Consider the following 22,191-nt stretch of genomic DNA (forward strand, 5'->3'; position numbering starts at 1 on the left):
AATGATCTGTCTTTGAAGTGTGGGAGGAGGAAACCAGAGCACCCAGAGGAAACCCATAGGAAGAATGTACAAACTCCTTGCAAACAGTAGAAACAGAGAAAACCTACAGCGCAATTCAGGCCCTTTGGCCCACAAAGCTGTGATGAACATGTACGTACTTTAGAAACTACCTAGGGTTATCCGTAGCCCTCTATTTTTCTAAGCTCCATGTACCTATCCAGGAGCCTCTTAAAAGACCCTATCATATATGGGCCAGCCATCATATTTGACCTACCAAAATGAAACACCTCACATTTATCTGGGTTGAACTCCATCTGCCACTTCTCAGCCCAATTTTACATTCTATCAATGTCCCGCTGTAACTTCTGACAGCCCTCCACACTATGCACAATATCCCCAACCTTTGTGTCATCAGCAAATTTACTAACCCATCCCTTCACTTCTTCATCCAGGCCATTTATAAAAACCCCGAAGAGAAGGGGTCCCAGAACATATCCCTGAGGCACACCACTGGTCACCAGCCTCCATGCAGAATATGACCTGTCTACAACTGCTCTTTGTTTAGTGTGGGCAAGCCAATTCTGGATCCCCCATGCCTCTGTACTTTCTCAAAAAGCCTTGCATGGAGTAGTGGGACTTGAACCCAGGTCACTGGCACTGTAAGAGCTACACTACCATGAACTTTATTTTGAGGCCAAACTGGAGGACGGGCTTCCAATATCTGCCACGTGGGGAAAAGCACTGCCTCTGCAACACACAAAATGCTGGTGGAACTCAGCAGCTCAGGCAGCATCTTTGGAAATTATTGAGAAACAGTGTGGAAAGTGCCTTTCTGGTCCATCAAGCCATGGCACCCAGCAATTCCCCTAGCCTAATCACAGGACAATTTATAATGACGAATAGTCAACATTTTGGGCTGAGACCCTTCATCAGTACTGGAGAGGAAGGGGGATGAAGCCAGAATAAGATGATGGAGGGAGGCTGCAGAGTACAAGCTGGCAGGTGATAAGTGACACACACAAAAGGCAGCATCTACAGGAGAGAAATGAACAGCCATCGTTTCAGGCCGAGACCTCTTGAAGGGGCTTAGCCCAAAATATTGGCTCTTTATTCCTCACTCCTGATGAAATGTGTCATCAGTTCTTTATTCCTCTCCATAGATGCTGTTTGACCTGCTGAGCTCCTCCAGCATTTTGCATGTTTATCTGGGTTTCCAGTATCTGCAGAATCTTTTGTGTCTCTGACGGGGTACTTTTTACTTTTAAAAGTATTGAGATACAGTGTGGAAGAGGCCCTTTGAACCCCCCCCCCCCCGAGCCCAATCACAGGACAAATTACAGTGAGCAATTAACCTACCAACCAGAAAGTGTTTGGACTGTGGAACATGTGGTCACGGGGAGAACGTACAAACTCCTTACGGGCAGTGGTGGGAATTGAACCCAAGTTGCCTGTACTGTAAAGTGCTGTGCTACCCATTACGCTACTTGTGGCCACAGGACTACTTGTGCTGTGCTCAGCTCAGCCAAAAATCCTAGCAAATAACCCACTTTCAGCATCTGCAGTCTCCTGTGCCTCCATCACGGACTGGTTCAAACGCTGCACTACAGGGTCATAATCACAGTGATTGCACATCAGAGAGTAACTTCAGTAATTGCAGACTACCTTTCCGTGTGATGGTTAGCACATCGTTAAAGAATGCCCAGAGGCAAATCCGAACTAATATTCTGTAAAAGTTTATATGCTGAATAATCGGAAGGTGACCTTGAGCAGTGCACACAAAACACTGAAGGAGCTCATCAGGCCAGGCAGCATCTAAGCAAAAGAGTAAACAGTCGGCATTTCGGGTCAGGACCCTTCACCGGTTTTACTCTTTCCCACCAGTGCTGCCTGGCCTGCTGATTACCACCAGCACTTTGTTTGCATCGCTTTGGATTTCCAGCATCCACTGAGTTTCTGGTGTTTGTCTAGCATCCACAGCCTCTCCTGTTGTTTCCATCACAGATTGGTTCAAACGTTGCACGGAGGGGTAATAAAACGTTGAGGTTGCACATCAGAGAGCCGCATCAATAATTCTGTGTGATGGTTAGCACCTCCTTAAGGGCTACCCAGAGACAGATCTGAGCCAATGTTCTGTAAGTGTTAATGTGCTGAATAATCATGAGCTGATAAACATGTCTCTTGTGCAACACACACAAAATGCTGGAGGAACTCAGCAGGACAGGCAGCATCAATGGAGAGGAATAAACAGTCGACATTTCAAATGGAAACCCTTCATCAGTCCAGATTATTTATTTATCGACGTACAGTGCAGAACAAGCTCTTCAGGTCCAACCCAGTAACCCTCGTTTTAACCCTACGGGACAATTTACAATGACCATTTAACCTACCAATTGATACATCTTTGGACTGTAGAAAAAAACCCGAGCATCTGGAGGAAACCATGCGGTCATGGGGAGAATGTACAAACTCCTTACAGGCAGCGGTGGGAATTGGTACTGTAAAGCATTGTGCTAACCACTATGTTACCGTGCCGCTCCACAACACGAAGGGTCTCAGCCCAAAATGTAACTGTTTATTCTTCTCCTGACCTGCTGAGTCCTCCACCATTCTGTGTAAATAACATTGCCATTTATAACTTTAATACCTAGTAAAGTTGACCCAAGCACCCACCACCCCTCTGTGCCCACAGATGCTGCTTGACACTCTTTCTCTCCATTAGTTTGTTTTATGCTGAGCCTCCAGCATCTGTAGGCTCCTGTACCACCATCACATCCTGCTCCTCTCCCCACCACCCCTACCCACCCCTCCCCGTTGCTTTCCCATCCCTATAGAGGGAAGCATCTCATGGGTTCTGACAGAACCTTCTAACCATGCTTCCTCATGGACCTAAACAGTCTTTATTCTGAACCATCAATACGCTTGATAGTCCTCCACTCAAGCTTCCCTTTGCTCCTCTCTGACGTTCTGCATAGATACATTTAATAGCAGTGTTAAACAATTAAATTTAATTTTTGAAATATAGCATTCTTAAATTACACCCTGTAAATAGGCAGAATACTTTTTGCATTCTTTTTTTTTGTTTCTCCATTATGGCAATATTTTCCTAAAAATACAAAAGCTGGTGTTCAGAAAACAGTCACCTCATGGATACAATTGGCTTCAATAGTGCAAGAAACCCCAAAGCAGGAAGTAGTCAGATGGGAAACAGGAAGTTGGCTTCTGCATTGGCTTGTCCAGTCTGTCAGTGTTAAGTTCCGGAGTTCATAAGAACCAAAAGCATTTCCTTTTAGATTTTTTTGGTTCTGTCCTAGTAGGCTGCCGTGGAATTGGTGACTGGTCCTGCTTACTGGGTGTGGCAGGTTGCTCTGTACTTTGACCTGCCTCTGCTTCCAAGGAGCTGAGGACTCTATGAAATCTGCCTTCCTGCTGTCTGAAATCATGTTCCACACTGCAAGCAGGAGAAAGAAAAAAACAGAGAGTTAGTATTTTCTTCCAAGTTCTCACCAAGTTCTCTGTTCTTGACATAACTCCATGCACACCTCTGGTTCCTAGGAACTGCAGAGTGTTGTGGGCACAGTTCAGCACATCACAGAAACCTGTGTTGTTCCCCACCCCCCCCAACGGACTCTGTCTACTCTTCTAATTATCCGGGTAAGCAGCCAGCATAACCAAAGGCCCCACCTACCCCGGACAGTCTCCCTCCTTTCTCTCCCACAGGGCCGAAGATATCGAAGCCTGGGAACACGTACCACCAGGCTCAATCCTGCTGTTAAAAGGTTATTAAACAAACCTCTTGTATTGCAGGAACAAGGATAGAAGAGCAATTTTATTTGCCATATATATACATGTGTATTAGGCATTTTGTGTTGGAGCAATATGCAAAAAAAATCAGCAAAATTCATCAATTATACAGAATAAATAAGTATATTTTAATAAAGGAAGCAGTTCGATGTGGTCTTGACCTCACGATTTACCTTGTTATGTTCTTTTACCTGTACTGTACATCCTCAAGTTCAAGTTTAATTATTGTTCAACCAGACATGAATGTAGCCAAATGAAACAGCGTTCCTCCAGGGCCAAGAACCAAAACACAACACCAATAGTCACACACAGCACAGACACATGTAAGAAAGCAGCAAACATACATCACACACAAAAAATATAACATAGCCCAAGTCCTTGAGTGACATGCCCTGTAGATCGATTGAGCGTGGATGTTGTCGGCAAGAGCAAGCCTCCAGTGGTCTGCAGATGAACGCAATCCAGCTTGTCATCCACCGAGTGAACACTGGAGGGCAGCACCCACAGGAAGGGCCAGTCTCCAACCAAGTGGATGGCGTGCACTTTGTACATTATTCTGCATTGGTATTGTTTTACCTTGAGCTACCTCAGTACACTGAGTAATGAATTGACTGATATGAACAGTATGCAAGACGCCCATACCAATCTAAAACATCATTGAATTTTATAGCACACCAAGAAGCTACTCCTGATGAACTGCCCAGTCAAACTTCTCCATCATTATTTCCCCAAAGCCCAGGACAATTTCTTTCAACATTTCCCCAAATTCTTAATTTAAAACTATTCTACAAATTGCTTCCACTGTTCATCCAGATGCAGATCTGGTTTTGGTTCCACTCCATTATTTGGTCAGTCTTTCTCTCTCCCTCTCTCTCTCTTTATCTTTCTCTATTGCTCTCTCCGCTCTCTCTCTCTATACCTCTCTCCCTCCCTCTCTCTTCTTTTCTCTATCCCTCTCTCCCTGCCTCCCTCTCTCTCTTCTTCTCTCTAACCCTCTCTCCCTCTCTCTTCTTTTCTCTATTGCTCTCTCTTGCTTTCTATTATCCCTCTCTCTCACACACCTGCTCTTTCTCTCGCACACTTTCTGTCTCTCATACTTTCTCTCTCTTTCTCTCTGTCCCTCTCTCCCTCCTTCTCTCTTTTTCTCTATATGTCTCTCTCTCCCTGTTATATACCTGTATATTAAATAAGTTGCCCACTGGAGACACAGGATATTGCAGACACTGTAATTCAGTGACAATCTGTTGGAAGAGCCCAGCAGTTAAGCAGCAACATCTGTGAGAGGTGAGGGAATTTCTGGCCAAAACCCTGCATCATTTCCTTCAGGAGAGTGTTTGCTGTTCCGGTAACTGTCCATTTCTAATTGGTTTTGCATGTCCTGGAACCATTCCAGAGGGCAGTTGAGAGTTACTCTGGGATGTTTAATCCAAACTGAGTACAGTTATCAGAGTTCCAGCAATTAGTGAACCAGCCAGTTGTGCAATTCTGGTTGTCAGTACTGTGGGGTGCCACAGTAGTGTTGTGGTTAATGCAACACAGTTAACAGCTCAGGTGCAGTCTTAAAGGAGTTTGTACATTCTCCCCGTGACCGAGTGGGTTTCCTCCCACAGTCCAGAGATGTACTTTTCGGTAGGTTGATTGGTCATTGTAAATTGTCCAGTGATTACACTAAGGTTAAATGGGTGAGTTGCTGGATGATGCAGCATGTCAGGCTGGAGGGCCTGTTCCACACTGTATCTCTAATAAATAAACTAATTAGAAAACAGCAATATTTTTATTCTAGGTTCAAATTAATGTCACTGTGACTATTAAAAAAATTGTTTTAGTTTAATTGGCATCTGTGAGAGAGCCCCCATACCCGAGGTGATTATGTCAAACTTGTAAATTCCCCTTAAGAATCGCCTGTAACTCATCTCCTTACAGGCAATTTTCTGGAAATAAAGCATCTTCTTGGAAAAATGTGAGTGTTTGATGAAAGAAAATCCCACACTGTGTCAAAGCAGCAAAATAAATGTGTGACAATATGAAAGGGATAGGGAATCCACGGGTTCCAGCTCTGACAGAGGTTGATGTGCATTGAATTACAAAGACATGCTATCATTTCATGGTAAGAATTGACTTTAATCACCCTTAAGCAAAGCGCTGACAGACTTACTGTGTAATGTAGTGTCTTGTTAAATGAGTACTTGTCATTTGTTTGTAAGGTTCTGGGACTAACTATAATAACAGGTTTCAGTAAAGCCCCAGTAAATAGCTTAATTTATATGGTGATGTTCCAATTCTGAACGACAAGAGACACAGAAGCAGGATGAGGCCATTTGGCCTCTCGTGTCTAATTTACCATCCATCTTTTAATCAGGACCACTTTCCTGTACCAACCCCACTTCTCTCATTGGATACACTCAGTGGCCACTCTATCAATGCTAATATCTGAACAGCCAATCATGCGGCAGCAACTCAACGCATAAAAGCAAGCAGGCATGGTCAATGGGTTCAGTTGCTCTTCAGACCAAACATCAGAATGGGGAGGAAATATGATCTAAGTGACTTTGACTGTGGAATGATTGTTGGTGCCAGATGGGGTGGTTTGAGTGTCTCAGAAACTGAGACTGTCACTGTATCTGTGGTCAGAGGAGAATGGCCAGATTGGTTCAAGCTGACAGGAAGGTGACAATAACTCAAGTAACCTTGCGTTACAACAGTGATGTGCAGAAGAGCATCTCTGAACACACTTGTTGAACTTTGGAGTGGTTGGGCTACAGCAGCAGCAGAAGGCCATGCCTATTCTCAGTGGCCACTTTTTTAGGTACAGGAAGTACCTAATTCACTGAATAATGAGTGTACACTGTTCTGAATATGCAGAGCGACTGCGTTTAGATGGGTCTTTTGGATAAAGCAGTCAAAAGATTCAGGACCTTGGCAGAGTGAAGAAATAGCTTTTCATTTTTCCATTCATCTCGTACCAGGGGATCCACAGACCACTTGCATAATAGTATTGGTCCATGGCATAAAAAATGTTGGGAATCTCTGCCTTACATTGAGAATCTGTGTCTGGACACCTCATCCAAGGGAAATATCATCTGTCTCCTACTGAATTTAGTGTGTTACAAATATAGCAATGTGGTATGGGCTTCCAAGGACAATGTTTTATGTCTGTTGCAATGCTTAGAGATTAGGGAGAGACTTGTCACTTGTGACATCGAAACATATAGTAGAATGCATCGTTTGAGTCAATGACCAACATAGTATGAGGATTCTGCTGGGGGCAGCCCACAAGCGTTGCCATGCTTCCAGCATCAACATAGCATGCCCACAACCTTTTAATCCTAATCCCTACATTGTTGGGATGTAGGAGGAAACTGAAGCGGCCAGAGGAACTCACACATTTATAGGGAGGACGTACAAACTCCTTACAGAAAGCAGCAGGAATTGAACCTTGATCTCTGATTGCTGGTGCTGTAAAGCATTACGCTACCTTGCCGCTTCCTTGGGCCTGTTAAACCACGGCTGCCGCAGGAATGCCTGATAATGGTCAGTCCCTGGACCACGGAGACTGACTTCCTCAGCAATGCCTCTGACACCAGCACGCTTGTGCAAGGAAATGTTCAATCAAACTTCCAGGGTGTTAAGAACTAACAATGAAATGGTCAATATCGTTTTTCACTTAATGGCAACCTTTCTTCAAGCATTCATTTCTGGAACCAACTTTTATAATCTTCATCAACAGCCTGTGCTACGATTGACTTTTTTGTTCTAATTCTGTATATAAAATCTTAAGCTTCATTTATATTTTTCTCATGAATGTGTGTATGGCACTACGCTCAATGGCCACTCCATTAGATACCTCCTATACCTAATAAAGCAGCCACTGAGTCTATGTTTGTGGTTTCCTTTTGCTGTAGGCCATTCACTTCAAGGTTAGACATGTCTGTACACCACTTTTGTAATGAGTTACTGTCGCCTTCCTGTCAGTTTGCCCCAGCCTGGCCATTCTCCTCTGACATCTCTCATTAACAAGGTGTTTTCACCCACAGAACTGCCAATCACTGGATTTTTTTTTTGTTTTTCGAATCATTCTCTGTGAACTCAAGAGACTGTTGAGCTTGAAAATCCCAGGAGATTGTTGTATTAACAAGCAGATGTACAGGAGTGTCTAATCAAGTGGCCACTAAGTGTATGTGCTTGAGATGTTGCTGCAAGTAACTTTTGTCCACTGTCCCTGTGCATACATGAATTTTTGCACATGACAATAAACTCGACTTTGACCTTGAAGATTTTCAATTGCCTGGCATTGAAGTGAACACCACTTGGCCAAGATTTCTGCTCTCAAAGTCCAGTTAACATTTTAAGCAACATCAATTCTTTGAACCCTATTGAAATCCTCCCACAACGACTGTCAGGCCATTAGTCATACAGCCACTAGAACAAGATAATTTAGCTTAAAATAGTATTTGCGATGTATAGGGATGCTTAGCAATGAGCCAGCCAGAATGGCTTTCTATGTTGTATCATTTTCTGATTCCAGACCTACCCTTTTCTTTTGCTGCCACATGAAGTTTATTGGAGTTCATTGATTAGCCTCCTTTGGTTTAACCTATTTAGGATTAAAGGTAAGAACCTCTGGTGAGATGGTGGCACACCTGGATGTCGCAGCCTCTCTGGGTCCAACCAAAGGTGTAATTGTTTGTCCTTTACATTTTTTTTCACAATCACAAGACACTGCTGAGTATTAAGAACATCAAGTACTGCACGTCTATCAAATCAGCAAATTGTTTGACAGCGGTGGAGCTGAACTTGTGCACCATTTTTGCGGCCTACTTCAGCACCCCAGAGAAAAAACAGTTCAGTGGGAGTATGCGGTTGAATGGACCGTGTGGGTGATTGTTTTAGATGATTGTGTTGTGATTACAAGACCCCGTTGGACACTGGCAATGTAAAATATTGCGAGTCCAATTCACTGGTTCATTGGCGAGACTGACGGCGGGGGAGCTGCGTTGCTTTGGTTGTTGCATGGACCAGCTCCTCATGCCTCGAGGTTGCCTGTTGGATCTGCGAGGGAAGGAGAGGCAGTTGGTTATGTGCTACTGGAATCAGTACTCGGTTCAGGGCTGGCCCCTCCCATCAGTGCTGCCCCCCAGTGTTTGCTCGGTGGAAGGCAACTTGCATGAGATGAGGAACTGCTCCCAGCTTGCTCTTGCAGAAACATGGCTCCAGAACAGCATCCATCCACCATCAATCCAAGTCACTCAGGCTCTCGCCCTCAGGGACTTGGGCTATATTATTACTTTTTTTGGCGACTATATTTTGCTCTGCTGGCTGGTGGTGTAGTGGCATCAGCGCTGGACTTTGGAGCGAAGGCCCCCAGATTTGAATCCAGCTGGCTCCCTTGCCTGCTTTCCATCCATGCTGGGTTGAGCATCAAGCTAGCAACTCGGCCTCATAAAAACAAGAAAGCCCGCTTAAAAAAAATGCTGACACAACAGCGTCCCAATGACTCCACTTGGAGTTAAGGGCTAAAAGAAAGTAGAAGATATTTTGCTGCTATCATAATTATATGTGCTATCTGTGCCTTGTCTGATGTGTGACTGTTGGTACTGTATTTTGCACCTTGACTCCAGAGGAACGCTGTTTCATTTGGCTTGAATCTGAAGGTCCTCCAGAAAGTGGAGGAGTGGGTTAATAAGTTTTCCGATGACATGAAAGTTGGAGATGTTGTGGATAGCTTGTAGATTGTTGTAGGCTACAATAGGTCATAGACAGGATGCATATCTGGACAGAGAAGTGGCAGATGGAGTTCAATCCAGAAGAGTGTGAAGTTACACACTTTGGAAGATTGAACTTAAAGATGGAGTATAAAGTTAACAGTATTATGAAGGAAAAGAGAGATCTTGGGCTCCAAGTCCATAAATCCCTCAAAGTTGCCATGCAAGTTGATAAAGTGGTTAAGAAGACATGTGATGTGTTGGCCTACATTAGTCAGGGGACTGTGTTCAAGTGTTGTGCGGGAATATTGCAGCTCTTTAAGACAGGTTAGACCACACTTGGGGTACTGTTTTCATTTCTTCTTGAGTCATTATAGGAAGGATGTGGAATCTTGACAGAGTTTCCGGAGGAGATTTACCAGGATGCTGCCTGTATTAGAGAAAATGTGTTATGAGGAGCAGTTGAGGAGCTAGGGCTTTTCCCTTTGGAGCGATGGAGGATGTGAGGTGACTTGATAGAAGTTACTAAGATTATGATATCTAGGTAGAGATATCATAATCTTGATAAGGTTCTGGATGTCCAGTAATAGATAGAGTGGACAGCCAGCTTGTTTATTCCCTGGGTGGCAATGGCCAAAACCAGATTACATTGTTTAAGGTGAGTGGAGGGAAGCTTAGGAAGTTTAGAGGTAGTTTGTTTTTACAGAGAGGGTGCTGGTGTTGGTGATACAGACAAATACATTAGGGACATTTAAGAGACTCTTTGATATGCTCATGCTTGTAACTAAAATGGAAGATTTTGGGCTGTGTAGAAAGGTTAGACTGATCATGGGGTGTTTAATTGATTGGAATAACATTGTGGACCGAAGGGTCCATGCTGTGTTATACTACTCTATAGAGTCATGTAGTACTACAGGCACTTCGACCCATCTAGACCATGCTCAACTATCATTCTGCCTAATCCCATTGACCTGCACCTAGACCATAGTCCTCCATACCCCTCCCATCCATATATCTATCTTAGTTTCTCTTAAAATGCTAGAATTGAACCTGCATCCACAACTTCTACTTACAGCTCGTTCCGCACTCTCACCACCCTCTGAGTGAAGATGTTCTCCTCAAGCATTTTACCTTTCACCTTTAATCCATGACCTCTAGTTCTAGTCTCACACAACCTCAGTAGAAAAATAGCTGCTCGCGTGTTCCCTGTCTGTATTCCATGATTTTCTTCTCTCCTAACTTAGGATCCTCGAGAAAAGAGAGTAATGCCTTTTTATGTGCCTTTCTATCAGGAAGGCGCCCTTGGAGCTACGTAGCAAACAGGTCTGGTAGTGCAGTGATTTTGATCACAGACTAGTGAACCCAAGGATTATAAATGGAGAACTTAAGATACCTCACTATGCCTGCCGGCAATCAGGCCATTGAGGAACCTGAGTCAGCATTAAGCATTGGTCTTGCCAACCACACTCACATCCTGAGAGTGCATTGTTCAAAGGATTACCATTCTGTTTTTGAAGCTGCAAACATCAATGACTTTTACTAAACCCCACCCCCTATAAATCATGTACTTTATAATACAAAAATGATCAGCTTGTTATGGAGGAAGGATTTCAGGTAACAATGTTTTGCTTGCAAAATGCAGAATTGCATTTTACTCTGAATATTTAGCAGAGTTAGCAGTTTTTGCTGCATGATTTATCTGTGGCTTCTTTCAAATGTGTTATTCACCCCCTCCCCAGTTAAGATGAGGGATGTGCAAAATAATTGGTGGAAAATCTTTCAACCTGGCCAAGCCTTCAGCAAAAAAGCACCGATCGTATACCAAGGGCAGAAGATAAGTTTTGCCTAATATCACTTTTTAAGACAAAAAAAAAATCTGCTGGAGGAAATCAGCAGGCAGAGCAGTAGTTGGGAGAGGGAATTGCCAATGCTTTCAAATTGAAATGGCCAGTGTAGAGAGGAGAAGGGGAGGGGTAAAAAGGATTCTGAGGTGATTGGTGAGTTGAGGAAGAAGATGGTGCTAGGTAGGGGAGGAGACCAGGGTTGGAGCTGGAAAACAGTGTCAAGTGAATGATAGATGGGGACAGAGAGGGAGATTGAGATTGTGTATGTGTGTGTGTGAGAGAGAGAGAGGAGAGATTTGTCTGCTTCCATCCTGCCACAGTCTTCCAGCTCCATCCCCACTCAACCTACCTGCAGAATAAAGTGTGAAAACTGCAGTACATAGGAAGTGCAGTACAGGTACACAAAGGGTACGAACCCATGAGCCGGGGGATCTGTGGACCCCAGGTTGAGGATCCCTGATCTGTACTGTGTGGTCAGAAGTAAGTCCACTTTATCAAACCACCAGGCTCGAGGATAGCTTGAACTTCTGCAGATGCTGGAAACCCAAAGCAACATAGCACACAATGCTGGAGCAGCTCAGCAGGTCCAGCAGCATCAATGGAAATGAACAAACAGTCAACACTTCAGGCTGAGATCCTTCTTCAGGACTGGAAGGGAAGGGGGAAGAAGCCAGAATAAAAAATATGGGTTGAGGAAGAGGAGGATAGATATGAGGTGATAGGTGAAGCCAGGTGGGTGGGAAAGGTAAAGGGCTAGAGAAGGAATCTGAGAGGAGAGGACCGTGGATCATAAAGGAAAGGGAAGGAGGAGAGGGACCCAGGGGAGGTGATAGGCAGGTGAGAAGAGGTAAGAGGCCAAATTGGTGAATAGGGGAGGGGGAAGAATTCTTTTTACCAGATGGTAGAATCGATCATTGACAGCTTCTGTTACAAGACTCTTGAATGAATCTCTTTTATGTTAAAGATAGACTCTTGACCTCAGAATTTACATTGTCATACCTCTTGCACCTAATTGCCCACCTGCACTACCCTTTCTCAGTAACGCTAACTGCTTCACTTTGCTTGTGGACACTTCAATGTACTATGTTTTGAACTTAACTGCGCAGATGTCTTGGCTTTGCTTATTGTTTGCTCTATCTCAGTGCGTGTGACAACAATAAACAATACCAATACCAGTTGCACATCATAAAATCTATTCCTTCACATCAACTTCCACGTGTCAAACTTGCATGATTCTCTGTCAGATCACTTGGGGAATCCTGATACCATAAAAAAGAGTCTACACAGAAGCTATTTAGATTTTCTCATCTTAAATAGTTCCAAATTCCCAATTAAGCCATGCCCATCATGTCTCCATCAACAGGGAGGAGGTACAGAAGCCTTAAGAAACACACTCAACACTTTAAGAATAGCTTATGCTGCTCCACACTATCTTCCTACTCCTCTTTTGCAATGCACTGCCCATTGTCAAAGATCCTCAGGCCATGCTATTTTCTCACTGCTGCCATCAGGTAGAAGGTACAAATGTCTCAGTATTCACACCACCAAGTTCAAAAACAGTTACTACCCCTCAACCATCAGGCTCTTGAACAAAAGTGGACAACTACTACACTCATCTATTGAGAGGTTCCCACAACTGATGTACTCTTGTTGGTTCATGTTCATTATTGATTGCTAGTTATTTATATTGGCATTTGCACAGTTTGTTGTCCATTGATCCTGTTTACAGTTTTCTCTGGTTCTTTGGACTCTCCACCTTGGCTTACTGGTGTCTCCCTATGGCTCAGTGGGGAGAATATTCTCCCATTATTTTCATAATAATCCAATACTCATAACTACCAATGGAGCTTTATCTTCAGTTCCTGGTGCATGCTGGGAGAAGAGTAGCCAACCAATCACTGACCTTGGCGTTCATTCCTTGGACTTTACCATGGCTACCTGAGACAGTCTTCACCATCGATTACCTATATATTTCAATGCAATTATTAGCAATATATAATCCTCTCCCCACTAAATTTCAATAAATAAACATTTATATATTTCTATAGTAGAGGATAAAAGCTCAACTATATGCTACAAGATGACTATTAAGAGCTGATTCCTGCATTCTTTGAGCTATGTAGACATTGCATGCCTTGCAGTCAAAATCTCTGGAACCTCTGTAATCTCATTCATTTTTATGTGCAATAAAGTGGAAAATAGCTGGAACATTATTTGAAAGAGCTGATAGACGAGGTTAGATGTTATTAAAAGAAATTAAAAATTGATTTCTGCCAAATGTGCGGGCAATAGCGATTTCATGGATTTTTAACTTTAATATTTCTGTGATTTAATAATCCTGATACAAGGGTCTTTTTTAAAGAGTAGTCTGTTTTCTGCTTCCAATGATGTGCATATTTTATTTACTGTCATGAATATGGAAGAGGGTGCATGCTTATTCATTGAGGGTGTGATCAGTGTTAGACAAGGGGGATTTTGAGTGGGAAACAAGATAAATCATTAGTCAGATTTACAGACGAATAATCCAGATAAACCTATGTCATATCAGCTTTGATCATGTCAGAATTTATTTATTATTTATTGATTTAGAGATACTACATGAAACAGGCCCTTCAGGCTCAACAAGCCACATCGCCCGGCAACCCACCTATTTAACACTAGCCTAATCACAGGGCAATTTTCAATGACCAATTAACCTACTAACACCGGTACATCTCGAGCTCTAATAGCATTGCAGTAATCACTAAGCTATTGTGACATCTAATATCTGACATCATGTTGTGATGTGAGTATTATTAAAATTAAGTTAATACTAATCGGGAAGCTGTTGGTAGCAAGAGGCGGGATCCGGGGTTGGCGGGGTCTTTATTTCCGCTCTTTTTACTCCCAGTATGCATTGTATATAGTTCCTCCACCCAGGCCGCACGAGGTACCTGGAAGCCTCTGTATTGTAAATATCATTTGCCGTCCCAGATAAAGGTGCTCTTTTGGCCATCAAGTTGTCGAGTGGTCTTTTTGTAAAGTAGAAGTTACCACACGTCGTACTCCAAGTCTGACAGGATTTGGAGTATTGAGAGCAGTTTTGGGCACTTTCTCTGAGAAAGGATGTGCTGGCATTGGAGAGAGTCCAGAGGGGGTTCACGAGAATGATGCTGGGAATAACAGGGTTAATGTATGAGCCTCTATATTTGATGTTCCTAGGCCCGAACTTTCTGGAGTTTAGAAGAATGAGGAGGGATCTTATTGACACCTATTGAACACAGAAAGGAGAGTGGATGTGGGGGAGTCTAGGACCAGAGGGCACAGCCTCATAATCTTTACTCTATATCATAGACCAACACCACTAAGCAAGGGGTCTGTGGATCCCAAGTTGGGAACCCCTGGACGTCTCTTTAGAACAAAGATGAGGAAGAATTTCTTTAGAGAGAGGGTGGTGAACCTGTGGAACTTGTTGCTACAGAGAGCTGTGGAAGCCAATTCATTGAGTATATTTAAAGTGGAGGTTGATAAATTCTTGATTAGTCAAGGTCTTAAAGGTTACGAGGAGAATGGTGTTGAGAGGCATAATAGATCAGCAGTGATGGAAAGAAAGAGCAGACACGATGGGCCAAATGGCATAATCCTCCTCCTATGTCTTATGGTTTTATAGTTTTTTATCATCTCCAATCTCTGCATCATCTCGGACATCAGATCCACTTCTCTGTACGATCATCATGACAATCGATTCTGCTAGAGACTGAAAGCCTGTCAGCGGTAGAGAATACGAAACCATGCAGAAACTTCAGAGAGAAGAAATTCTTTCCTGCCTTAAATTCCTTCCCCCTCAGGACTTAATGTGTCAAAATATAGATTTGCTTTATTTACCACATGTTGTTTACATCAAATCAAATCAGCCAGGATTGTACTGAGGGCAGCCTGCGTCACCTCATTTCTGGGGCCATCAAAGTATGCCCAGAACTCTCCGACCCTAACGGCACTGGAATTGAAACTCGAACCCTGGAATCCCTGAGCTGTAATAGGGTGGCGTAAACCAGACTATCTCTGACATCATACTCCAAGTCAGTTTTGCTCCACTTTTTAAGAAAGGATGTGCTGGCATTGGAGAAGGTACAGAGGGGGTTCTAAGAATGATTCTGGGATTAACAGGGTTAATGTATGAGCAGTGTTTGATGTCTCAGGCTCTGTACTTACTGGAGTTTTGAAGAATGTGGGGGGAAGCTGGAGTGGCTGGAGGAAACACACCCGGTCATGGCAAGAACATACAAACTGCTTACAGGTGGCGGCAGGAATTGAACTGTTGTCGGTGGTCACTGGCATTGTAATAGTGTTGCACTCACCATTACTCTACTGTGCCGTCCTAAAGTTGATAAGATATTAGTAAAATAATCTGTAGAACAGCACACTACTGGAACAAGCCTTTTGGTCCATGATGTCTGCACTGATATTGACCCAAATTAAACTGAATTTCTTCTGCTTCTAATGAAATAATCCATTTCTCTCCATCCCTGAATATTCATATGTCTAGCTAACAGCCTCTTAAAAACAATAACAATATTTGCTTCAACTCTGACAGTATATTCCAGGCACCTACCACTCTCTATGTCAAAAAATCTACTCACCACATATCCTTTAATCTCCCCACTAGTTCAATGCATGTGCTCTAGTGTTTGATTTTGCTATCCTTGGAAAAAGATTCAGTCTACCATATCCTTGCCTCTCATCACGTCTTCCAAAGCTTCTGTCCCACCATTCTCAGACTCTTGACCAGATCTCTTGTCTGACAGAACAGATGTCTGGCCTCACCATCCATCTTATTATGATCTTTCACTTTATCTTTTACCTGCACTGCACTCTTTTGGCAGATTTTACACTTTATTCTGCATTATTGTTATTTTACCGTATTCTAACTCAGTGTGTGCAGTGTAATGATGATTATATCTGTATTAACAATATGCAAGACATAATTTAGAGCAAGAGGTTCCAAACTTTTTGATGCCATGGATCAACACCATTAAGCAAAGGGTTCATGGACCCCAGGTTGGGGACCCTGATTTAGAGGAATAGAGCCAAACACAGGCAAATGGGAGTAGCTCGGGTTGTCATCTCAGTTAGCATGGACGAGATGGGCCGAAGGGTCTGTCACCATGCTTTATTGTTCTATCTAGGACATGCCCTCTTTGACATTACCATCAGGTAAGAGGTACAGAAGCCTGAAGACACACACTCAGCAATTCAGGAACAGATTCTTCTCCTCTGCCATCAATTTCTAAATTGGCATTAAAGCCATGAACATTACCTCACTACTTACTTCAAAAATTTCTGTTTTTGCACTGCTTACCCAAATTTAACTATTTAATATATATACTCACGGTAATTCAGTTTTTTAATATATTTATCATGTACTGCATTCTACTGCTGCTGTGAAGTTAACAAATTTCACAACACATGCCAGTGATATTGAACCTGATTCTGATACTAGGAATCTCTGACCCGAACATTTTAGTGCTTATTCAATGGGTTGGTGTATAGGTGGGTTACAGCTTGTCAGCTATTTATTGTGTAAATTAATTGCAATGCAAGAGATGAAAACAAATTTTATTCTGAAAGTGGTGCATGGATTATAGTCAATGCTTGACAATTGCAGAGGAGAGCCCACTGCTTCCCTGTGGGAGTAATCCCAATTCTGTGACTGTTTCTTGCTTTGATGTTGGAGGTAGTTGATAAATGAATGGATGTTTGTAATGGCCTTCATGAAAGTCGAAATCTGTCAAAAGGAACGTTGCCCAGGGTGATGAAGAAACTGACTTGGGTAGAGAAGGACTTTGACACTTAATGAGTTTCTATAACAGCCAGCAGCCACAGGATTTGACTGACAGGCACAACAGGAAGTACAAAGCAACTATGTAATTGACAGAGAGTGCTGCATCTCAAGTGGGGAGGTCAAACACCAGTTTGCCGAACAATTCAAGCCAATCCAGGAATGTGAAGCTGGAGCTTACAGCCTGCCAGTCTGTTCTCTGGACCACCCTCACATAGACCTGGATCTCAAACACTGGAGCATAACAATCACGAGGAAAGGTATCTCTTACAGCTTGCTACTTTCGTTCTCTGGAACCCCCTTATTCTGGCCTCCCCCCCCCCCCCACCTTTCTTTCTGGTCCTGATGAAGGTTCTTGGTCCTAAAACGTTGACAGTTCATTCCTTTCCATAGATGCTGCCTGACCTCCTGAGTTCTTCCTGCATTGTGTGTGTGTGTGTGTTCTGCTAGATTTCCACAATTTGCTGAATATCCTGTGTTCTCTGGGCAACTCCCACTCTGACCTTGGTCTCACACACTGCAAGTTGGAGGAACAGCAACTCATCTTCAAGACAGAATTCAATAATTTAAGATTACAATCTTTACTTTTATTGGACAGTAGCTTTTGAGGATTGTGTAGCTTTTGAGGTTTTTATCTCTTCCTGGACATGTTTAGTGCTCAGCTTCAGGAGCAGTGAGATACCACCCAGCACCACAAGCCTGAGCTTTCACCTCCGAGCAGTTTCTCCAAATCACAGGTAAACAAATAGGAAGTCTGGGCCCCATTCATTGCAGCCATTCTCTTTTGTCCCCTCTACCTCTGGACAGAAGATGTAAAACTAGCAAATGCGTATACCAAACTCAACGACAAATTTCTATCTGACTGCTATCAGACTTTTGATAAGACCTTTTGTCTGATAACATGGACTCATAGTCTTACAATCTACATCGTTATGATCATGCACTTCCTTGTTTACCTGCACTGTACTTTTTCCAATAACTTTTACACTTTATTCTGCATTGATATGGTTTCACCTTATCCCGTCTCAATCCACTGTGTAATGATTTGAACAGTCTTACAAGACAAGCATTTCGCTTTACGTAAATGTGATAATATTAAACCAATATCAAATGCAAGCAAATGGGACTACGTTAGTTCGGCATTCTGGTCAGTATGGATGAGTTGGGCTGAAGGGTCGGCTGCTTCTCTAACCCTACAACCCCTGATATCCAAAAGGCTCTCTCAGTTTTGACCTTTTTGTAGCCCTGTGCCATTCAACACATGTCATTTAATTTATTTCTTTGTCGCGCATTGTAAGTTCATAGAATGAAAGGTAAGGACTTTATTCCCTGGAGCACAGGAGAATGAGGGAGATGTTATAGAGATATACAGAATTATGAGTTCGGGTTGACAGGAAAGTAACAGCAACTCAAATAACTACGTGTTAGAAGAGCATCTCTGAATGCACAACATGTCGAATCTTGAAGTGGATGGACTGCAGTAGCAGAAGGCCATGGACATACTCCCAGCGGACACTTTATTAGAAACAGGAGATACATAATAATGTGACCACTTAAGTCTATTTAACGGTCTTATGTGCATTCTGGAGTCACATGTAGACTAGGTGACAGCAGATTTCCTTGAAACATTCATGAATCAGATACTTTTCCCACAATTCGAGGTTATCAAATGCATTTAAATTCCACAATTGCTTCTTAAATTCTGGTCTCAGAATCATTAGTCCTCATCTCTGTGTTACTGGAGGCACCAGATGCTGGAAATTCGAGCAAAAAATAAACTATAGGTTTATTTAAATATGTGGGCCACTGTTTGTGTCCTGCACTGTTCTAGTGTATCATTTAACAATGTTCCAAGGTACACTGTAGTTATTGTTGTACTTAGAACCACAGAACCATAGCACACTACAGCACAACACAAGTCCTTCAGCCCTCCATGTTGTGCTGACCCATATAATCCTTAAAAAAAAGTACTAAACCCACACTACCCCATAACCCTCCAGTTTTCTTTTATCCATGTGCCTGTCCAAGAGGCTCTTAAATACCCCTAATGTTTTAGCCTCCACCACCATTGCTGGCAAGTCATTCCAGACACTCACAACCCTCTGTGTAAAAAACTTACCCCTGATGTCTCCCCTAAACTTCCCTCCCTTAATTTTGTACATATGCATTCTGGTGTTTGCTATTGGTGCCCTGGGAAACAGGTACTGACTATCCACCCTATCTATGCCTCTCATAATCTTGTAGACCTCTATGAAGTCCCCTCTCGTTCTTCTACGCTCCAAAGAGTAAAGTCCCAGCTCTGCTAAACTTGCTTCATATGACTTGTTCTCCAAACCAGGCAACATCCTGGTTAATCTCCTCTGCACCCTCTCCATAGCTTAAAAAAAACTTCGGAAAACATAGCAGCTACTTTGTTAGCAACAAATAATGAAAGGCCGAGTTAGGCCTGGGTGTGGTGAGAATGTTTCCTATAATGGGGGTGTCTTGGACAGGGGGCACAGCCTCATAATAGAAGGACGTACATTTAGAACAGATATGATGAGGCATTTCTTTTGCCAGAGAGTGTTAAGTCCATGGAATTCACTGCCATTGATAGCTGTGGAGGCTAAGTCATTGGGTATAATTAAAGCGGAGGCTGATAGGTTCTTGTTTAGTAAGATCTTTAAAGATTATGGGGAGAAGGCAGAAGAATGGAGTTGAGAGGGATAATAAATTAGCCATGATAAAATGGTGGAGCAGACTCAATGGGCTGAATGAATCAATTCTGCTCCTCTGTCTTATATTCTTTCTAAAAGTCTCGTGTACTTAGAATTGTCCACATCCGTGGCATGAGATGCATTTGAAAATACCACAGTGCCGTTATGTCCTGAAGACAAATTGGACTTTTATTGATGGTTTGCTCAAATGGTAAAGTATGTGTAAATCAGCGTTCCCCCAATGAGACCACGGTTGCTCTTCACCCACTCTTTATATCTGTTACTTTGCGGCTGGTGTTAAAAAAAAAGAGCTCAAATTGCTTTTAGTGCAATTAAAGCAGGCAGAGAATTGAGATCAATCTATAATATGGAAAAGAGACTTCACATCAGGTAATTACAATACAGAGCTGATGTCCAGAGCGTGCTTGGAATGTATTTGGAACCAGCACAATAGGAGTCCGGTAGAAAACTGCAGTCCTTGTTGCCAATAAGTCCTAATAAGCTCAAATTGAAAGCTATCCTTTCCTAAGCTGAACGCCTCTTTCCATCTGGAATTGGGTTTTAAATCATATTTTGGACATTTAAAAGCACAAACGAAATATGGGCCATTTGATTATTGCTCGATTTTAAAGGAAAGCAGTAAATGTTAACATGAAAACCGAGGGAGGAGAGAGAGACTGGGGTGGGGGTGGTCAGGGTCAATGCTTTTCGGCTTGATATAATACATTCAGTTGTTCACAAGTGGGGAGTGTGATGGGATGCTCTGCCAGCATGGATGGGGATAGCTGCAATGATAATCCGTGAGCCAGTCGAATTCACAATGAGTTACGTTTCAAGTTGCTGGGTGCCAATTTCTCTGAGGACTTGACCAGCACCAAATATATCAATGCAGCAACAAAGAAGGCACCACAGCAGCTATATTTCATTAGGAGTTTGAGTAGATTTGGTATGTCACCTAAAACACTCGCAGATTTCTATAGATCTACCAAGGAGAGCATTCTAACTGGTTGCATCACTGTCTAGCATGGCGATAGGGGATGTTGAGTATTGAAGTAAACTGCACAGTTGTAATCTCAGTCAGCTCCATTATGGGTACTAGTTTCTGTAGTATCCAGGACATCTTCAAGGAGTGATGCCTCAAAAATGGGGGCATACAACATCAAGGATCTCCCTCACCCAGGATATGCCCTCTTCTCATTGCTACCATCAGGAAGGAGGAACAGGAACCTGAAGCCACACACTCAACGATTCAAGAACAACTCTGCCATCTGATTCCTGAAAGGACATCTAACCAATGAAACTACTTCAGTACTTTTTTATTTCTATTTTTGCATTACTTATTTGACTACTGATTATACACGTGAGGCCTCTGTCGGTCAGGGTTGACCATGGCATTTGTGTCCTAGCTGTCCAGATTCACAAGCCTAAGCAGTGTGATATGGAGAACAAGTTGTTGCCCATGTAGCAAGCTACCCCTCTCCATGCATCTGTTGAACCCAAAGGAATGGCAGAGACTGATACAGTTTGATAATTATTGTAATTCACAGATATTTTCTTTTCTATTATTATGTATTGCTTTGCGCCATTGCTACAAAGTTAATAAATTTCATGACGTATGCCTGGTCCTGATTCTGATACTCTGCTTAACTGGACTCCACTCGCTTCCCTCCACCAGTGCTGCACCCTAGCTGCAGGAGGTTGTATCTGCAAGATACACTTGGAGTATTGTGTGCAGTCCTGGTCACCCACTTTGATGTCCTAGCCAATAAAGCTCACCAACCGCTTTAGTTCCTCAGGAGGCTGAAGCAATTAGGCATGTGTCCTTCAGTCTTTACCAACTTTTATCAATGTACCATGGAAAGCTTCCTACATTGCAAAAAACTGCAGAGAGATGTGGACGCAGCTCAGCACATCACAAAAACCAACCTCCCCTCTATGGACTCTGTCTATACTTCTGCTGCTTTGATAATCAAGGCCCTCACCCACCTCATCTCTCTTTTTCATCGATAGAAATATCAAATGTTAGAGGGCATGTCTTTAAGGTGTTCCTACACCTCCTGCCACCATTCAGGGCCCCAAGCAGTCCTTCCAGGTGAGGTCACACATCTGTTGGGGGCATCCACTGTATCTGGTGCTCCTGTTGCAGCTTCCTCTAGGTCAGTGAGACCTGACGCAGACTGGGGAACTGCTTTGTTGAGCACTTATACTCTGCTCTGCAGAAAAGGCTGGATTTCCCGGTGGCTCCTCAATTCAATGCAACTTCCCACTCCAGTTCTGACATTTCTGGTCAGTGCCTCCTCCAGTCCCAAGATGAGGGTAAACTCAGGTTG

General features: G+C 43.0%; 2 protein-coding genes across 2 annotated transcripts in view; one reads left to right on the forward strand and one right to left on the reverse strand.

The window, feature by feature from the left end:
• The window catches only part of LOC132391940 (dedicator of cytokinesis protein 2-like), a 1,209,929-nt gene that overhangs the window by 522,008 nt on the left and 665,730 nt on the right, over positions 1–22,191 (forward strand). The gene's annotated exons all lie outside the window — the stretch shown is intronic.
• LOC132391942 (INSYN2B protein-like) overlaps positions 2,820–22,191 on the reverse strand; it is a 102,346-nt gene continuing 82,974 nt past the window's right edge. The window contains exon 4 of the mRNA XM_059965747.1: positions 2,820–3,448. Within this exon, the coding sequence (XP_059821730.1) occupies positions 3,262–3,448 (187 nt within the window). The 3' untranslated portion in view covers positions 2,820–3,261. The remainder of the gene's footprint in view (positions 3,449–22,191) is intronic.

The sequence above is a fragment of the Hypanus sabinus genome, chromosome 3 (genome assembly GCF_030144855.1).
Source record: "Hypanus sabinus isolate sHypSab1 chromosome 3, sHypSab1.hap1, whole genome shotgun sequence".
NCBI lineage: Eukaryota > Metazoa > Chordata > Chondrichthyes > Myliobatiformes > Dasyatidae > Hypanus > Hypanus sabinus.